The 16,062-nt window shown below is 42.4% G+C and overlaps 1 protein-coding gene across 1 annotated transcript in view; it reads right to left on the bottom strand.

Annotated features, from left to right (window-relative positions):
* Positions 1 to 931: 931 nt before the first annotated feature.
* LOC121287955 overlaps positions 932 to 16,062 on the bottom strand; it is a 387,185-nt gene continuing 372,054 nt past the window's right edge. The window contains exons 74-77 of the mRNA XM_041206118.1: positions 13,760 to 13,883; positions 12,336 to 12,474; positions 8,751 to 8,939; positions 932 to 2,856 (exon numbers count right to left, since the gene is read on the bottom strand). Of these exons, the coding sequence (XP_041062052.1) occupies positions 2,686 to 2,856; positions 8,751 to 8,939; positions 12,336 to 12,474; positions 13,760 to 13,883 (623 nt within the window). The 3' untranslated portion in view covers positions 932 to 2,685. The remainder of the gene's footprint in view (positions 2,857 to 8,750; positions 8,940 to 12,335; positions 12,475 to 13,759; positions 13,884 to 16,062) is intronic.

A 16,062-nucleotide genomic window follows, 5' to 3' on the forward strand; every position in this document is an offset into this window, starting at 1 on the left:
TATAGGAACAGAATCATTACTAAAATGTTTCTTTGGGAAGGTAAGGCATTCCACCAGTGAACAGGGCAAGATATTACAGACACAGCTTCAAGAAGACACATAACACTATCTGGCTGAAGTTACCTAATGCAAAATTATTGGAATGGCAGTCTTGGGTTCCTAAGCATAAAACATTTAGGTTTTAATACTTTCAATTTCACCATGGCAGCTGGTGGAATCTAAATTCAATTAATACATCATTCAGTAAAGGTGGTCATTAAACTATCATCCATTGTTGTAAAAAACCATCTGGTTCACTAATGTCCTTTAGGGAAGGGAATCTGCCATCCTTACCCAGGCTGGTCTACATGAGACTCCAGTCCCACAGCAACATGGATGATTCTTAACCGCCCTCCACAATGGTCTAGCAAGCCGTTCAGTTCAAGGGCCATTAGGGATGGGCAACAAATGCTGACAAATACCAGTGATGCCCACATTCCATGAAAGATTGATGAAAAAAATATTAGTAAGTGAACAATCTGCTTAAGTGAATGAATCTCAACACACAAATCCTTTACTTATTATCCGTGGCATTATCCATTTTCTCTTAAGCAAATTAAAATGAGTCTAGTTGCAGTTGATGAAAATGTTGCTACATTTTGACATAAACATGGCAAAGAGATGGGTAGTCCTTAAAGGAATGTTTCCACTAGACCGATGTACTAGTGCTATCTAGAAGTTATGGAAATTTCCACACAATTTTGAATCAAGTTTATTTCTTTTAACAGAAAAGTCAAACACTGGTTATATGGGTTACACAAATCCAATCTGAACGTGAAAATTAACATTCTACGTCACATAAAAAAACAGATATGCAGCATGTTTTGATACCCCTTGTTCATACTTTAACAACAAACCGAGTGCTTTCAAATTAAGACTAAATGCACACAGAAACTTCTAACCTCATTTTATTAAAAATATGATTCCATAAACACAACCAAATGTAAAAGTGCATTGCATCAATGAGGTAAAGGAGAACGAAGACATTGAAAACATGTGCAAGACTCAGTACTCTCCAATCACAGAATTCTAATGACTGGAACTTATTACAAAGTTCTAATATAATAATATCACTGAAAGTATGAAACAAAACAGAAAAACTGAGAATCACAATAATAAAACTAAAATATTGCTTGCTCTGTATTCCAAAAATATGTAAGTCAATTAACAAATGTAACCTGCAAGTAATGTTATTTATGCATTTCTCACACAAACGTGAATCTGAAGGCAATATTTCAAGACATTTAATGTCCAATAGGGAAAAACAGTATATGTAGGATTCACTCACTGAAAACATACCTCATTGAGACTGATAAAACTATATTTAACAAAAATCAAAGAATTTATTTTATTAGTACAAAATGTTTCAGGGAAAAGGAATTCAGTAAATTGATAGACAAAATAAAAAGGCACCAATTTTACGCTACATTGAGATATTTATAATTCTGTACTAAATTATTATTGCTACTCAACAAGTTGTTGACTTTCTCAATGTCCTGAGTATTATTCTTATAATTGGTATCATCTAATAGGAGTAATGAAGATGCCTGAAATTTATGCTAAAATTTATTGAAAAAGTACTGGCTATGATTTTCATCACCATATTAACTAGCAGTTTCCTTTGCTGCTGACTATTTGTGCCATTTGGATGTGCTAGAACTCTGTTCTTTGATTATAACAGCTACTGAACCTCCTCACTTTGTTAGACAACCTAATCAGCTTTAGACTTCCATTATAAACAATGGTAAACTCTACAGGGCTGACAAGCACCATGATGACCTCTAGAAAGAACAATAATAATCTGGATCACACAATCTATAAAAAATGTTGGAGAGGATTTCGGGCCTCAACGTGATTTCAGGAGTTGTACACCAAATTAACTGAGTCTCAATCTTTCTGATTTACTGCATGATGAGCTCATCAAATGTGTTAGGTCACCAACTGTAAACCAAGTAGTGTTCCATTCTTTATTCAGTAGAATCCAAACACTTGGATCTTACTTTGGCTGTTCTGTTTCTTGTGGAGAATGATTCAGAAGGATTGCGTTAGTCATAATTCGAAAATGAAGAAATCAAATGTTTACGGTTTAACCTATATTAAATTCCAGCAGATACCCAGACATAGCTATCTACACAGCACAGATAAACAGCTAGCATGAATCACCTTGCAGCTTTGTTGAGCTGAAATATCAAAACAACAGTTTTCAAGACTGCATGTGCTTCTGAAGCACATTTAATCTGTCATGTTTAGCTCCCTCTCATCATTGTCATTAATTATTTCGAGTGAACCTTCAAGGAAATTTTGTGGAGAGAACAATAATGATTTAGGGAGTTTTAAAATATGCTGCCCATTAATGTATTAGGAATATAAATCCAGCATTGGATTGACTGTACGAGCAAGTCACAGTAAAATACATAGTTTATTCGAATTAATTTGAAATAATTTTTAATTAGGACCAGGAATTTAGAGTAATATGTACAGTGACAGCATGGTGTGGGCTGCAATGAATGTGAAAATATGACTTTTAATTCCATGGGTGTTACGGACTGTAGGATACATTCCTCATATTGTGCATCTGCCATTATAACTATCTGACATTCTTTTTGCTATGAAGTAGTCAACTCAGATACTAAACATGAAGTTGTTTCAACCTGTGCTGGACTGGCAAATCTCACATTTGCCAATCTTGTGCTTCTTGGTGACTTGGAAACTAAATAATTGGAGGAAATTTTCACCTTGATTGATGAACTTTGAAGAATCAAATACTGCACCACCTGATTTGATTGCTGCAGACAGACACCTATCTTCAGCAGGTAACTGAAAAACAAAACGAAAGCAGTTGGAAGATATTCTATGTCTGAATGGGATCATTTGGCCACAATTGTGCGTAAGAATGTAAAAATACTGCGATTACTGGCTCGTTAATGCACAGCTACAAAGTTCAAGCAATTATCAAGTAAATAGTGGTTAAATCAAAATAGAGATTGGAGGAAGTGAGGTCAGATACTCCCCAAGCCTGTCCACCATTTACAAGGCACAAGTCAGGAGTGTGATGGAATACTCCCCAATTGCCCCAGGTGAGTGCAGCTCCAACAACACTCAAGAAATTCAACATGATCCAGGACAAAACAGTCTGCTTGATTGGCCACCATCCATCACCTTAAACATTCACTCCCTTCACTACCGACGCACCGTAACAGCAGTGTGTACCATCTACAAGATGCACTGCAGCAACTCACCAAAACTCCTTGGACTATACCTTCCTAACCTGAAATCTCTACCACCTAGAAGGATAAGGGCAGCAGACACATGGAAACACCACTACTTGCAAGTTCCACTCCAATCCACACACCATCCTAACGTGGAAATATAGTGTTGTTCCACCACTGTCGCTCGGTCAAAATCCTGGAACTCCCTCCCTAACAGTGCTGTGGGTGTACCTACACCACATGGAATGCAACGGTTCAAGAAGGCAGCTCGCCACCATCTTCTCAAGGGCAATTAAGGGTGGGCAACAAATGCTGGCCTAGCCAGTGATGCCCACATCCCACAAATTAATAAAACAACTTGGGAAGTTTAGATTAAAGTGGGCCTAAGGCATGAGAGAGGCATTAAATGAAGATAGAAATCAGCTTCTACAAAAAGAGGGGAAATAAAGATTGAACAACACTGTAGGTGGATCTACTACAAAGATGAGTTTTCAGCTTTGACACCGATAAAATTATGATATTCTGCTTGAAAATGTATTACAGCTTTCACTCCATCATAACACTACTTTAACATTTCCATGTCCCTTGAAATTGAAAATGAGTGTCAGTAATGGCGCCCATGAAACCATTGTCGATTGTTGTAAAAACCTGTCTGGTTCACTAATATCCTTTAGGGAAAGAAATCTGCCATCTTTACCTGGTCTGGCCTACATGTGACTCCAGACCCATAGCAATGTGGTTGACTCTTAACTGCTCTCTGAAATGGCTGAGCAAGCCACTCAGTTCAAGGGCAATTATGGATGGGCAACAAATTCTAGCCTTGCCAGTGACACCCACATTCCATTAAAGAACAAATAAAGCTGGTGCAATGGCAGTTTCATAAATTGACAGAAACAATTTGACAAATGGATTTTGCATTTGTTTTCTTTTTGTCACTGACATATCTCAATTCCAATACTTTAGCTACATGGAGGATCCATTGACCATATTTGTCCAGAGCTTCATTAAAGTGCTGTTAGAGAGAAAGCACAGATAAGAACATGAGAAATAGGAAGAGGAGTAGACTGTTTGGCCACCCGGGCCTTCTCCACCATTCAATAAGATCATGGCTGATCTTGTGTTTTGATTTCCACATTCCCATCTAACCCCGATAACCGTTGATTCCTTTGCCTAATAAGAATCTATCTACCTCCGCCTTAAAAATATTCAATGATCCTGCCTCCAAAGAAAATTCCAAAGTTACACAACCTCAGAGAAAAAAATTCTCATCTCTGTCCTAAAAGGGCACCTCCTAATGTTAAAACAGTGCCCCCTAGTTCTGGACTAACCCAAAAGAGGAAACATCCTTTTGATGTCCACCTTGTCAAGGCCATTCAAGATCCTGTGTACTTCAATCAAATCACCCCTCATTCTTCTAAACTCCAGTGGAAACAAGCCCAGAATGTCCAACCTTTCCTCATAAGACAATCCTGGTATCAATCTAGTAAACCTCCTTTGAACTGCCTCCAATGCATTTACATCCTTCTTTAAATAAGGAGACCAAAACTACACACAGTATTTGAGGTGTGGTCTCACCAATGCCCTGTATAACTGAAGCATAACGTCCTTACTTTTATGTTCAATCCCTCTCGTAACAAAGGACAGCATTCCATTAGCCTTCTTAATTACTTGCTGTATCACAGAATCTCAGTGCAGAAGAGGCCCTTCGGCCCATCGAGTCTGCACTGACACATGAGAAACACCTGACCTCCCTACCTAATCCCATTTACCAGCACTTGGCCCATAGCCTTGAATGTTATGACATGCCAAGTGCTCATCCAGGCATTTTTTAAAGGATTTGAGGCAACCCACCTCCACCACCCTCCCAGGCAGTGCATTCCAGACCGTCACCACCCTCTGGATAAAAAAGTTTTTCCTCACATCCTCCTAAATCTCCTGCCCCTCACCTTGAACTTATGTCCCCTTGTGACTGACCTTTCAATGAAGGGGAACAGCTGCTCCCTATTCATCCTGTCCATGCCCCTCATAATCATATACACTTCGATCAGGTCGCCCCTCAGTCTTCTCTGCTCCAATGAAAATAACCCAAGTCTATCCAACTTCTCTTCATAACTTAAATGTTTCATCCCAGGTAACATCCTGGTGAATCTCCTCTGCACCCCCTCCAGTGCAATCACATCCTTCCTATAATGTGACGACCAGAACTGCACACAGTACTTCAGCTGTGGCCTCACCAATGTTCTATACAACTCCAACATGATCTCCCTATTTTTGTAATCTATACCTCGATTGATTAAGGCAAGTGTCCCTTATGCCTTTTTCACCACCCCACTAATACGCCCCTCCGCCTTCAGAGATCTATGGATACATATGCCAAGGTCCCTTTGTTCCTCAGAACTTCCTAGTGTCATGCCATTCATTGAATACTTCCTTGTCAAATTACTCCTTCCAAAGTGTATCACGTCATACTTTTCAGGGTTAAATTCCATCTGCCACTTACCTTCCCATTTGACCATCTCGTCTATATCTTCCTGTAGCCCAAGACACTCAACCTCACTGTTAACCACCCGGCCAATCTTTGTGTCATCCGCAAACTTACTATCCTACCCCCCACATAGCCATGTTGTTTATATAAATGACAAATAATAGGAGACCCAGCACAGATCCATGTGGTACACCACTGGTCACTGGCTTCCAGTCACTAAAGCATCCTTCTGTCATCACCCTTTTTCTCCTACAACTAAGCCAATTTTGAATCTACTTATCAAATTACCCTGTATCCCATGTGCATTTGCCTTCTTTATAAGTCTCCCATGTGGGACCTTGTCAAAGGCTTTGCTGAAATCCATATAAACTACATCAACTGCACTACCCTCATCACACCCTCAAAAAATTCAATCAAATTTGTTAGGCATGACCTCCCTCTGACAAAGCCATGCTGACTATCCCTGATCAAACCTTGCCTCTCCAAGTGGAGATAAATTCTCTCCTTCAGAATTTTTTCCAATAGTTTCCCTACCACTGACGTGAGACTCACTGGCCTGTAGTTCCCTGGCTTGTCTCTACAACCCTTCTTAAAAAGCGGAACCACATTAGCTGTTCTCCAATCCTCTGGCACCTCCCCCATGGCCAGAGTCTGGGACACAAATCATCCGGACCTGGAGATTTGTCCACTCTTAAGCCTGCCAACACCTCCAATACCTTGTCACTCCCTATATCAATTTGCTCAAGAACATCGCAGTCTCTTTCCCCGAGTTCCATATTTCATCCTCATTCTCTTGGGTGAAGATGGATGTGAAATATTCGTTCAACCCTCTACCGATGTCCTCTGGCTCCACCCATAGATTGCCCCTTTGGTCCCTAATGGGCCCTACTCTTTCCCTGGTTATCCTCTTCCCATTGATATACTTATAGAATATCTTGGAATTTTCCCTACTTTTACCAACCAGAGCTTTCTCATATCCCCTCTTTGCTCTCCTAATTACTTTCTTAAGCTTCTGTACCTGCATACTAACTTTTTGTGATTCATGTATTAAAACACCTAGATCTCTCTGCACCTCAGAATTTTGCAGCTGTTCTCCATTTATGTAATGCTCTTCTTTTTGTTCTTCCTGCCAAAGTGAACAATTTCACGTTTTGCCACATTAAATTCCATTTGCCAGATCTTTGCCCACTCACTCAGCCTATCTATATCCATCTGCAACCTCCTCATGTCCTCTTCACAACAAACTTTCCTACCTAGCTTTGCGTCATCTGCAAATTTAGCTACCATGTCTTCACTCCCCTCATCTAAGTCATTTAAGTAAATCATAAAAGTTGAGGCCCCAGTATAGTCCCCTGTGGGACTCCACTCGTCACATCCTGCCAATCAGAAAAAGACCCATTTTTACATACGCTCTGCTTTCTGCCAGCCAGCCAATCTTCTATCCATGTTATTATGTTACCCCCTACACCATGCGTTTTTATTTTCTGTAACAATCTTTGGTGTGGCACCTCATCAAATGCCTTCTGGAAATCCAAATTCAGTTCTTCTGCAGGCTCCCCTTTATCAAATGTGCATGTTAGATCTTCAAAAAACTCCAATATATTGGTTAAACACAATTTTCCTTTTACAAAACCATGCTGACTCTTCCCTATTGCCTGGAGCTCTTCTAATATTTGGATGGGACTTCAACCCATGACCTTCTAACTCAGAAAGTTAAAGTGCTACCTACTGAGCCAAAGCTGACACCTAAGGCCTGAAGCTCTTCTAAGTGCCCAGCTATAACCTCCTTACTAATCAATTCCAATAACTTCCCGGTGACAGACGTCAAGCTAACTGGCCTATAGTTTCCTGTTTTCTGCTTCCCTCCCTTCTTGAATTTACTACTTTCCAATCTGATGGAACCTTGCCAGAATCTAGTGAAATTTGGAAAATTAACACCAGCACATCGACTACCTCATTAGCCACCTCTTTTAAGACCCTAGGATGTAGTCCATCAGGACCCAGAGACTTGCCAACCTGCAGCTCCATCAATTTGCTCAGTACCGTTTCCCTGGTGATTTCAATTTCACCAAGTTCCTCTCTCCCGTTCACCTCCTGATTTGTAATTATTACTGGAATGTTTTTTGTATCCTCTACAGTGAACACAGAAGCAAAGTATTTATTTATTTCTTCCACCATTTCCTTATTATCTACTATTAACTATCTACTATTAACTCCCCACTGTCACTCTCTAGAGGACCAACACTCATTTTACTTACTCTTATCCTTTTTAAATATCTGTATAAACTCTTGCTATCCATTTTTACATTCCTAGCTAGCTTCCTCTCATACTCTAATTTCTTTCTCCTGATTAACCTTTTAGTCATTCTTTGCTGTTCTTTATATTTTGTCCAATCATCTGTCCTGCCACTTATCTTTGCGGAGTTGTAAGTTTGATGTTTTCCTTAACATCTTTAGTTAACCACAGATGGTGGGTCCTTCCCTCGGAATTTTTCTTTATTGTAGGAATGTACTTATTGTGAATACTCCGAAATATCCCCTTAAATGTTTGCCACTGCTTCTCTATTGATCTATCCTCTAGCCTAGTTTCCCAGTTCACTTCTGCTAGCTCAGCTTTCATCCCCACATAGCTGCCCTTATTTAAGTTTAAGATGCTAGTCCTAGGCCCACTCTTCTCCATTGCACTAATAAATGTGACAAGTTTGTTAGCAGATTTAATCAAAAACAATTGATTTTAAACTTCTGGAATTGTCATACAGGGTGAAATTATTTATTCTACAATGAGCACTGCTCACTACTGAATCCAGTGTATGTGTCAGCAGACTTGTTATCTTGGTATTAGCAGGCCTGAGGTTATTGGTTTCCAGCAAGGTAGCAGTGAAGATAAAAGTAATGATCTCTTGTCATGGGTAATGAGGACAAATTTGCTTTTGGAGATTGAATCAGCTGAAGAATTCTGCACATTTGAAGTGTTCTCCCTTAAAGTGAATCTTCCCTTTGAAGCAACATAAACTTACCACAATGTGATGGCGTAATGTTTTAGAAGGCCAGGCCCCAGCACCGCTGACTCTGAAGAGATTGCTATCATCTAAGCCTACAATAGTGGCGTCACTCTCTTCATTCTTCAGCTGAATCTTCATGTCTTTCAGTACGTGCAATGTGATCCCTGAGGATGTCAGCAAGTTCTGCAAAGTGTTTTCAGACGACTGACAAAAGAACAGAAATTATTACTAGTGTCAGGAGGCCACGGCGACACAAACTACAAAAAGCAGCATCCGGGACAAGTCAGAACAAGACAGATTCATGCTCCCTTTAGATCCCTTAAGATTCCTCAAGTCAGACGTGTATTCAGTGGTAGTGATGTGATATAAGTGCGGTGCTGTTATGCGATGGCCCAAGGGCAGGATTTTCCCCATGGGCGTCAGCATCAAATAGGGGTCAGAAGTCTACACTGTGTGGGGAACAGACACTTGCCTGTGATTTTCCCTGAATTGGCCAATTAGTAGCTGCAGTGTGCTGGTTCACTGTCCAGGTAAGGATAGCGGATGGGCTCTTGGAGTTTGAGAGTCAGTAGGAGGCTCTCCAGCACTGAAGAAGCAGACGGCTGGCTTCTTGGGTGAGAGAGAAAAAGACAGGCCTCAAGGAGGTGCCCTCTCTCCAATATTTTAAAAGTTTTAAATTAAAAATAGAATCAGCAGCCAGGCCATCATTGTTAGGGTTACCAACCCTCCAGGATTGGCCTGGAGTCTCCAGGAATTTGAAGTTCAATCTCCAGGACACTGCTGTGTGCAACCCTGGAGAAAAATCATCAGGACATTAAAAAAGATTGTTTCTTTTTGTCATTTTCTTTGAACATTTCTCTTCACCAAATATAAATATATTGAAATGGAGGAAAAGGGCTGTTTGGCCCGACAGTCAAACATCATCCAATTGTTAGACTATTTTCTAAATAGGGAGAGAATTCGGAAATCTGGAGTGCAAAGGGACTTGGAAGTCCTAGTACAGGATTCTCTTAAGGTTAACTTGCAGGTTGAGTCGATGGTTAGGAAGGCAAATGCAATGTTGGCATTTATTTCGAGAGGACTGGAATATAAAAGCAGGGATGTGCTGCTGAGGCTTTATAAGGTCAGACCACATTTAGAATATTGTGAGCAATTTTGGGCCCCATATATCAGGAAGGATGTGCTGGTCCTGGAGAGGGTCCAGAGGAGGTTCACGAGAATGATCCCAGGAATGAAAGGCTTAACATATAAGGAATGTTTGAGGACTTTGGGTCTATACTCGATGGAGTTTAGAAGGATGAGGGGGGATCTGACTGAAACTTACAGAATACTGAAAGGCCTGGATAGAGTGGACATGGGGAAGATGTTTCCATTAGTAGAAGAGACTAGGACCCGAGGGCACAGCCTCAGAGTAAAGGGAAGACATTTTAGAACAGAGATAAGGAGAAACCTCTCTAGCCAGAGAGTGGTGAATCAATGGAATTCATTGCCACAGAAAGCTGTGAAGGCCAGGTCATTGAGTGTATTTAAGACCGAGAAAGATAGGTTCTTGATTGGTAAGGGGATCAAAGGTTACGGGGAGAAGGCGGGAGAATGGGGTTGAGAGACTTATCAGCAATGATTGAATGGCGGAGCAGACTCAATGGGCCGAATGGCCTAATTTCTGCTCCTATGTCTTATGGTCTTTTTGCTTTCCAGTTGGTGTAGGAAGGTTGACTAATGGCTGAAGTGTGGGAGTGAGTCATGTGACGAAGCATCCAGGAATACATTTAACCACAGTTGGTAACCCTAATCGTTGTGGAGAGAGAAGGGTGGCCTGTGGCTGCTGCTGAACCCAGGCAGCCAGGGAGGGCCTCTAAACCTGCCTCAAGCATAGCATGCCTGCCCCAGTCTGCTGCTGGGAGGCTGCCTCCAAGCAGCTGGGCTGTTCAATGACTCCAAGGCCCCAGAGGCTGAATAGCAGTAGGTCTCAGGTGATCTTTAAGAAGCTTAATTGGCTACCCACCACTTGTGGGCAAGTAACCCTGGTTCCCTACATTCTGCCTCCCGGAAAATGGCCCAGAGGCTGGATGGCACCAGGAAACCAGCATGCTGCCGGTGGTGTAAATTTTGCACTTGCCCATCTCATTTCCTGCCCTCCTCAGGAGCTAAAAGACCTGCCGGTAGATAAGGTTCCAAAATCCCAGAGCTGGAGAGAGGATAAATCACATTTACCTCTGGTGGGGTTGCTGAAATATGGGATTCTGCTTCATTTGGATTGGACCTTTAAATTCCAGCCGGGGAGGACTGTTCTGCCTGTCCACTTGCTTGCCCTGCTTTAAGGAGAAATGTCGGGGACAATTCCAGAGCTTTTCCAGGAAACCTCACCCTTTACACCCATGAAAGGCCTCATACTAGCTCACACCAGATTTAATATGAGTCTCTTTAAGGTTTCTAAAGGCCCCAGTCCTCTCTGGCATGAGGGGATTTATTACCCCCTCTAATTTTCCATTTCCATTTAAGAAAGTTCTTCTGTCCGTTTGGGTCTCTGGTGGACTCTTCCCTGCCTTAGAAGGCAAACCATCTCAAGCAGGTGTTGAACACCACTGATACTATCTTTCAGGTGTCAGAGGCCCATTCAAACAATACAAACAGTCCCATGCCAAAAGCTTGAAATGGAGTGTCTGCTCTTGGGCAAGGGCGGGTTTAATGCCAACAAAGCATGGCCGTAGGAAATTCAGGCCTATGGTTCCTCCTGGGGCAGCAATGTTACACATGTATGATTGAAAGTGGGTCGAATACTCGGCTCATCTGCACTGGTTTTGCATTTCTGACTGTTTTAGAACTTCCCGGCTCGACAGAAATGATCCCTGACCGCAAACTAAGAGTTTTGGTCGTAACTTTTAAACAACAGGCAAAGCCAAATTTGTTTTTTTAATCACTTTGCAATGGGTTACACCCCATAAGATACAGCAGTGGAAACCCTCATATGCTGCAACTATTCCACTTGAAATGGTTCTGCAATAGGAAGAACCATAAGTAAATCAGTCAGGATTGTTTAATTGGATTAAACTCATTCTGCCAGTCCAATTACCCTGGTACTTTCCAAACTTGTGATCTCTACATCTAGAAGAACAAGAGCAGCAGGGACATTGAAACTCCACCACCTGGAACTTCCTCTCCAGGCCAATCACCATCCTAACTTGGAAATATATTGCCGTTCCTTCACTGTCGCTGGGTCAAAATCCTGGAACGCCCTCCCTAACAGTGCTGTGGGTGTACCTATACCACATGGACTGCAGTGGTTCAAGGAGGCAGCTCACCACCACCTTCTCAAGGGCAACTAGGGATGGGCAATAAATGCTGGCCTAGCCAGTGATGCCCACATCCCATGACTGAATAAAAAAATAACAAAATCAACCAGAAAGCCTCATTCACATCTGTGTAGATTTCCGGTTGTTACAGCTACTTTAAGGTGTCATGAGAAATCAGCATTCAAAATAACCAATGCAATGAAATACAGATATTATTTTTCCTCTGTGATATAACACTGGCAGTGAGTATTCACTCAGACAAGCATGACAAGCCTCAGTATCTGTGGTGTAATTATTATGAAGTTACCTTGTCATTTCGATGACAGCTGGAACAAGTCAGAAGAATGGCACTCTTGGTGGCTTCCTTACGGAAAGGCCACTGTGCTACCAGTTTCACGGCAGCTGGTGCATTGAGAGATATATTGCGGGTGAATGTCAGGTTGCTGCTACAGATAAAACAGGAGTAAGGCATTCAGTGTTGAAATAGTTAACATTTTTACTGGACTCTCCTATCCAATCCCTGGTTAGTGATGAGTCTAATCACATCAATCAGAATACGTAAGGGTAGAACTCCCGACCTTCTTTGGGATGGAATTTGGGTTGGAACCCTTCAGGTCCCCCTGATGACATGGCAAATTCTGAAAGAAGGGGCATGTGAACTACTTCCAGCTGATCCCCACTGACATTTTACAGGTGTCTCTTTGTGGGGGTTGGCAGGGCAGGGGCTGGCAGTGGAAGCTCCAAGGCTTTCCTCCTGTCTCTACAGAAACCAGTGGTATCTAGGTCTGCAGGAAGCAAGTGTACATGCTATTCTTGCTGTGTATGTGGGCCCCACAGTGTCAGGTTCAAACAGTGATTAATCCAAATCTCAATCTCCTGAGAGCAGACTGGTTGCCCTCCCAAGACCTGCCTTCATTAGAACCACATTTGGACAGGTTGTAAGCAGGTTGGGGACAGTTGAGATTTAAGATCTTGTTTTCATGAAATCATGATCGGGTTAGCCAATTTAATGCTGGGCAAATAACATAGTAAGTAAATTCAGAAAATTCGTAAGAGGGAGAAGCGGCTAATAAAGGGAGATGGGGCTGAACCATGTTGCGGGTGAGAGACTGAGCTCTTGATGAGAGGCTGGACTGAAGTACACTGGAGTCTCCAGGGTTGGGAAAAGACATGGGGCTTTGGTTTTTCATTGTTAGAAACTCCCCACAAATAGCATTGAGGTCGTTTTTGGTCATTGAGGCCACTTCCCTTGTGGTTTCACAGGAGGAGGAGACTGGAGAATCAGGGTGAAGTTGTTTATCCATTGGTTGGGCAAGAAATTTAGAATTGACTTTATCCAGTGTGAGGCTATAACAGAGATTGTAAGGACTGCTTTTAATCTGACAGCATCATCCCACTGACTATGCATGGAGCACAGCTTTAAGAAATCTTCTTCAGCACCTTGATGGTTGAACATTTTAAAATAAAGATTTTGAAGTGCTTTCTTATATATCATTAAAATACCTAGCACCCATTAAATAGTTTCAGTTTTGTTTCAGATTTCCAGCATCCACAGTATTTTGCTTTTATCCAATTAAATAGTACTTTCTAACAGCCAAGCTCTGTTGTAAGGACATTCCCAAAGAATATTTTCTTCCTGGGAATATAGGATACGTTTATAGTCTAAACATATCCTCTTTAGTAATAGTGATCCTCTTGCAAAGGCTTCAGTTCCACGTTTTGCAGCCTTACCCCAGTTCCTTTTCCAAGTGCCAGGATGAAGAAGTCGAGTGCTCTCTCTTCACAGTGAGGAGGTGCTGCTCGTGAACTCCAACATCACCAAAGCCAATGAAACCAAATTTCACATCTGTGATTCCTGGGGAAGAAAGCCAATACTGGATATTCACATGGGTCATGCTCTCTTCTCCTGCAGCTTGTGAAATTAGCAGCATTATTTCTGGTGCTATCCTTTCCAAATAAATACCGATTAATGTAACAATACTTATAATGTAATTATGGTGATGAACTCCAGGATAATATTAGCCTGAATTCTCCAAGTCTCCTGCCAAAGTGTTGTATTTTTTTTTACAAAAGACAGATCAGGGCCAAAGCTGCTGGCCCAGAAATCCAGCTTAAGTGAGCTGCTGAAAGAAAATGTTGCAATCTGCCTCTCAGCAGTTTCAGACAGGGAAATCCTTCTTCCCACCTGTCCAGCAACGGGTGGGGGTCAATTTTAAAGGGGTAGGGCAGAATCTTCCTGGCCCCGTGGAAGTGGCTTTGGAGGCGGGAGAGAGAGGGTGCGTGGAAAGCCAAGGCACATTGGATCCATTCCCCGATATGTTCCCAACTCTAGGAGATTTTCCTGGAGGGCACCCTGAAGTAATGGCAGGTAGATGTTCAAAGTATTAAAAAGGGCATTTAGCCTTTAATTGTGTGCAGCAATGGCAGGCATGCAGGTCCCGCACTGTATCAGGAGCCCAGCAGCGCTTTGGAGGTGGCTTCATGAAAGGAGGTCGGAGAGACAGAGGAGACTGCTCTCCACAGGGCTACAAGGTTGAAGTGGGCACAACCGTGGCTAAAACCATTCCTGTGCAATGGATGCCCCATCAACTGATGGCCCTAACAGCTCTGGGCCTTCATTTTTATTAATCCCACAGAAGCCTTTTGACAGGGCCTCATTGGTGTCCCGTCTGCAGTCCTTAATTGGATGGCGAGTGCGGATGTGGCCTTTAATTGTCCTTGGGGTGAAAGGGATCAAAGGGTATGGGAAGAAAGCGGGAGCAGATTATTGAGTTGGATGATCAGCCATGATCGTAATGAATGGTGGAGCGGACTCGAAGGGCCGAATGGCCTACTCCTGCTCCTAGTTTCTATGTTTCTATGCCTGCTTCCCATAAGATTGGGCCACAGGCACTGTAGTGTTCAATTGTTCTTTGTTTGATTTTGTGAGTTTGTTTACTATTGATGGTGACTGTGCTTGAGGTTAAGCAGGTTAAGCCTGGGTGTGGACTCAGGAAAAATTAAACAAACTATAGAAGAGCTTGAAGCCTGATCTAGAAGCATGGAGTAGACATTTTAAAGCACTGTGAATAAAACATGTCACACACATAGACACTAGCATCACCTTTGCATAGGTCTGAGAGATATAAAATAGACAACAGGTGCACCTTCAACACAAGTGGTGTTAAATGGTTCCGACACCTGAAAATATTTAAAGTGTTGAAGATTCTTCCCTTGGTCCCTGGCCAAATGGCAATTAGCACCTCTTCCTGAATGGTGAAGGAGTGGGCTCTACTGAGGCTCTTTAACTGAGCCACAATATTAGCATTCCACTTATTAGTTCCTTGACCACTCAAAGGATGGGTGGGATCTGTTAAAGGAAGGATTTCTAATTGAATGGACCCCGGGATAGGTTAGAATTGATCACCTGTACATCAATTTTTGAGGCCGCACAAGAATGGAGGCAGCTCCCGGATCTCTCATTCTTACCTAGAGGTCCTGCTGTGGTATCAGAGCGACTGCAGTGAGGTGATATTTCCCAAGAATGGGAGGAAGAGGACAACCTTTCAAATTGAGCAGGTGTGGAAAGAAGTGGCTGAGGAAGTCAGCAGCAGGATTGTCGTCCCTGCAACCTGGAGGCTGTTCACCAGGGCTTCAGGAGGTCAGGGATGGTGAATGACAAAACACTTTTCAGTTGCCAAGCCCACATTCTGACTTTCCCAGCATTCTCCTACACAATATTGCCCACATAAACATGCCTTGCAGCTCCTCTTATTCTTCTCCTGGCACTTCCTCACATTCCCCATCTGAATAGCCAACACTTACATTCACCTTTATCCTATTGCTCTCACACACCCAAGTCTCACAGTTACCCTCCACAAATGTTGCACTTCCCTCCTCTCCACACAGTCCATTTCCCACACCTACGGCTCTGCATTTTCTCCTTGCTAGAGAAGAGAGTACCCAATCTCGGACACAGGCAGAGGCCGGGGAAGAACCTTGACAATAACTGGCAACGTGTGCCCGCCTGGTTGACTGGGATGGAGGTCTTGTTC

The sequence above is a fragment of the Carcharodon carcharias genome, chromosome 15 (assembly GCF_017639515.1).
Source record: "Carcharodon carcharias isolate sCarCar2 chromosome 15, sCarCar2.pri, whole genome shotgun sequence".
NCBI lineage: Eukaryota > Metazoa > Chordata > Chondrichthyes > Lamniformes > Lamnidae > Carcharodon > Carcharodon carcharias.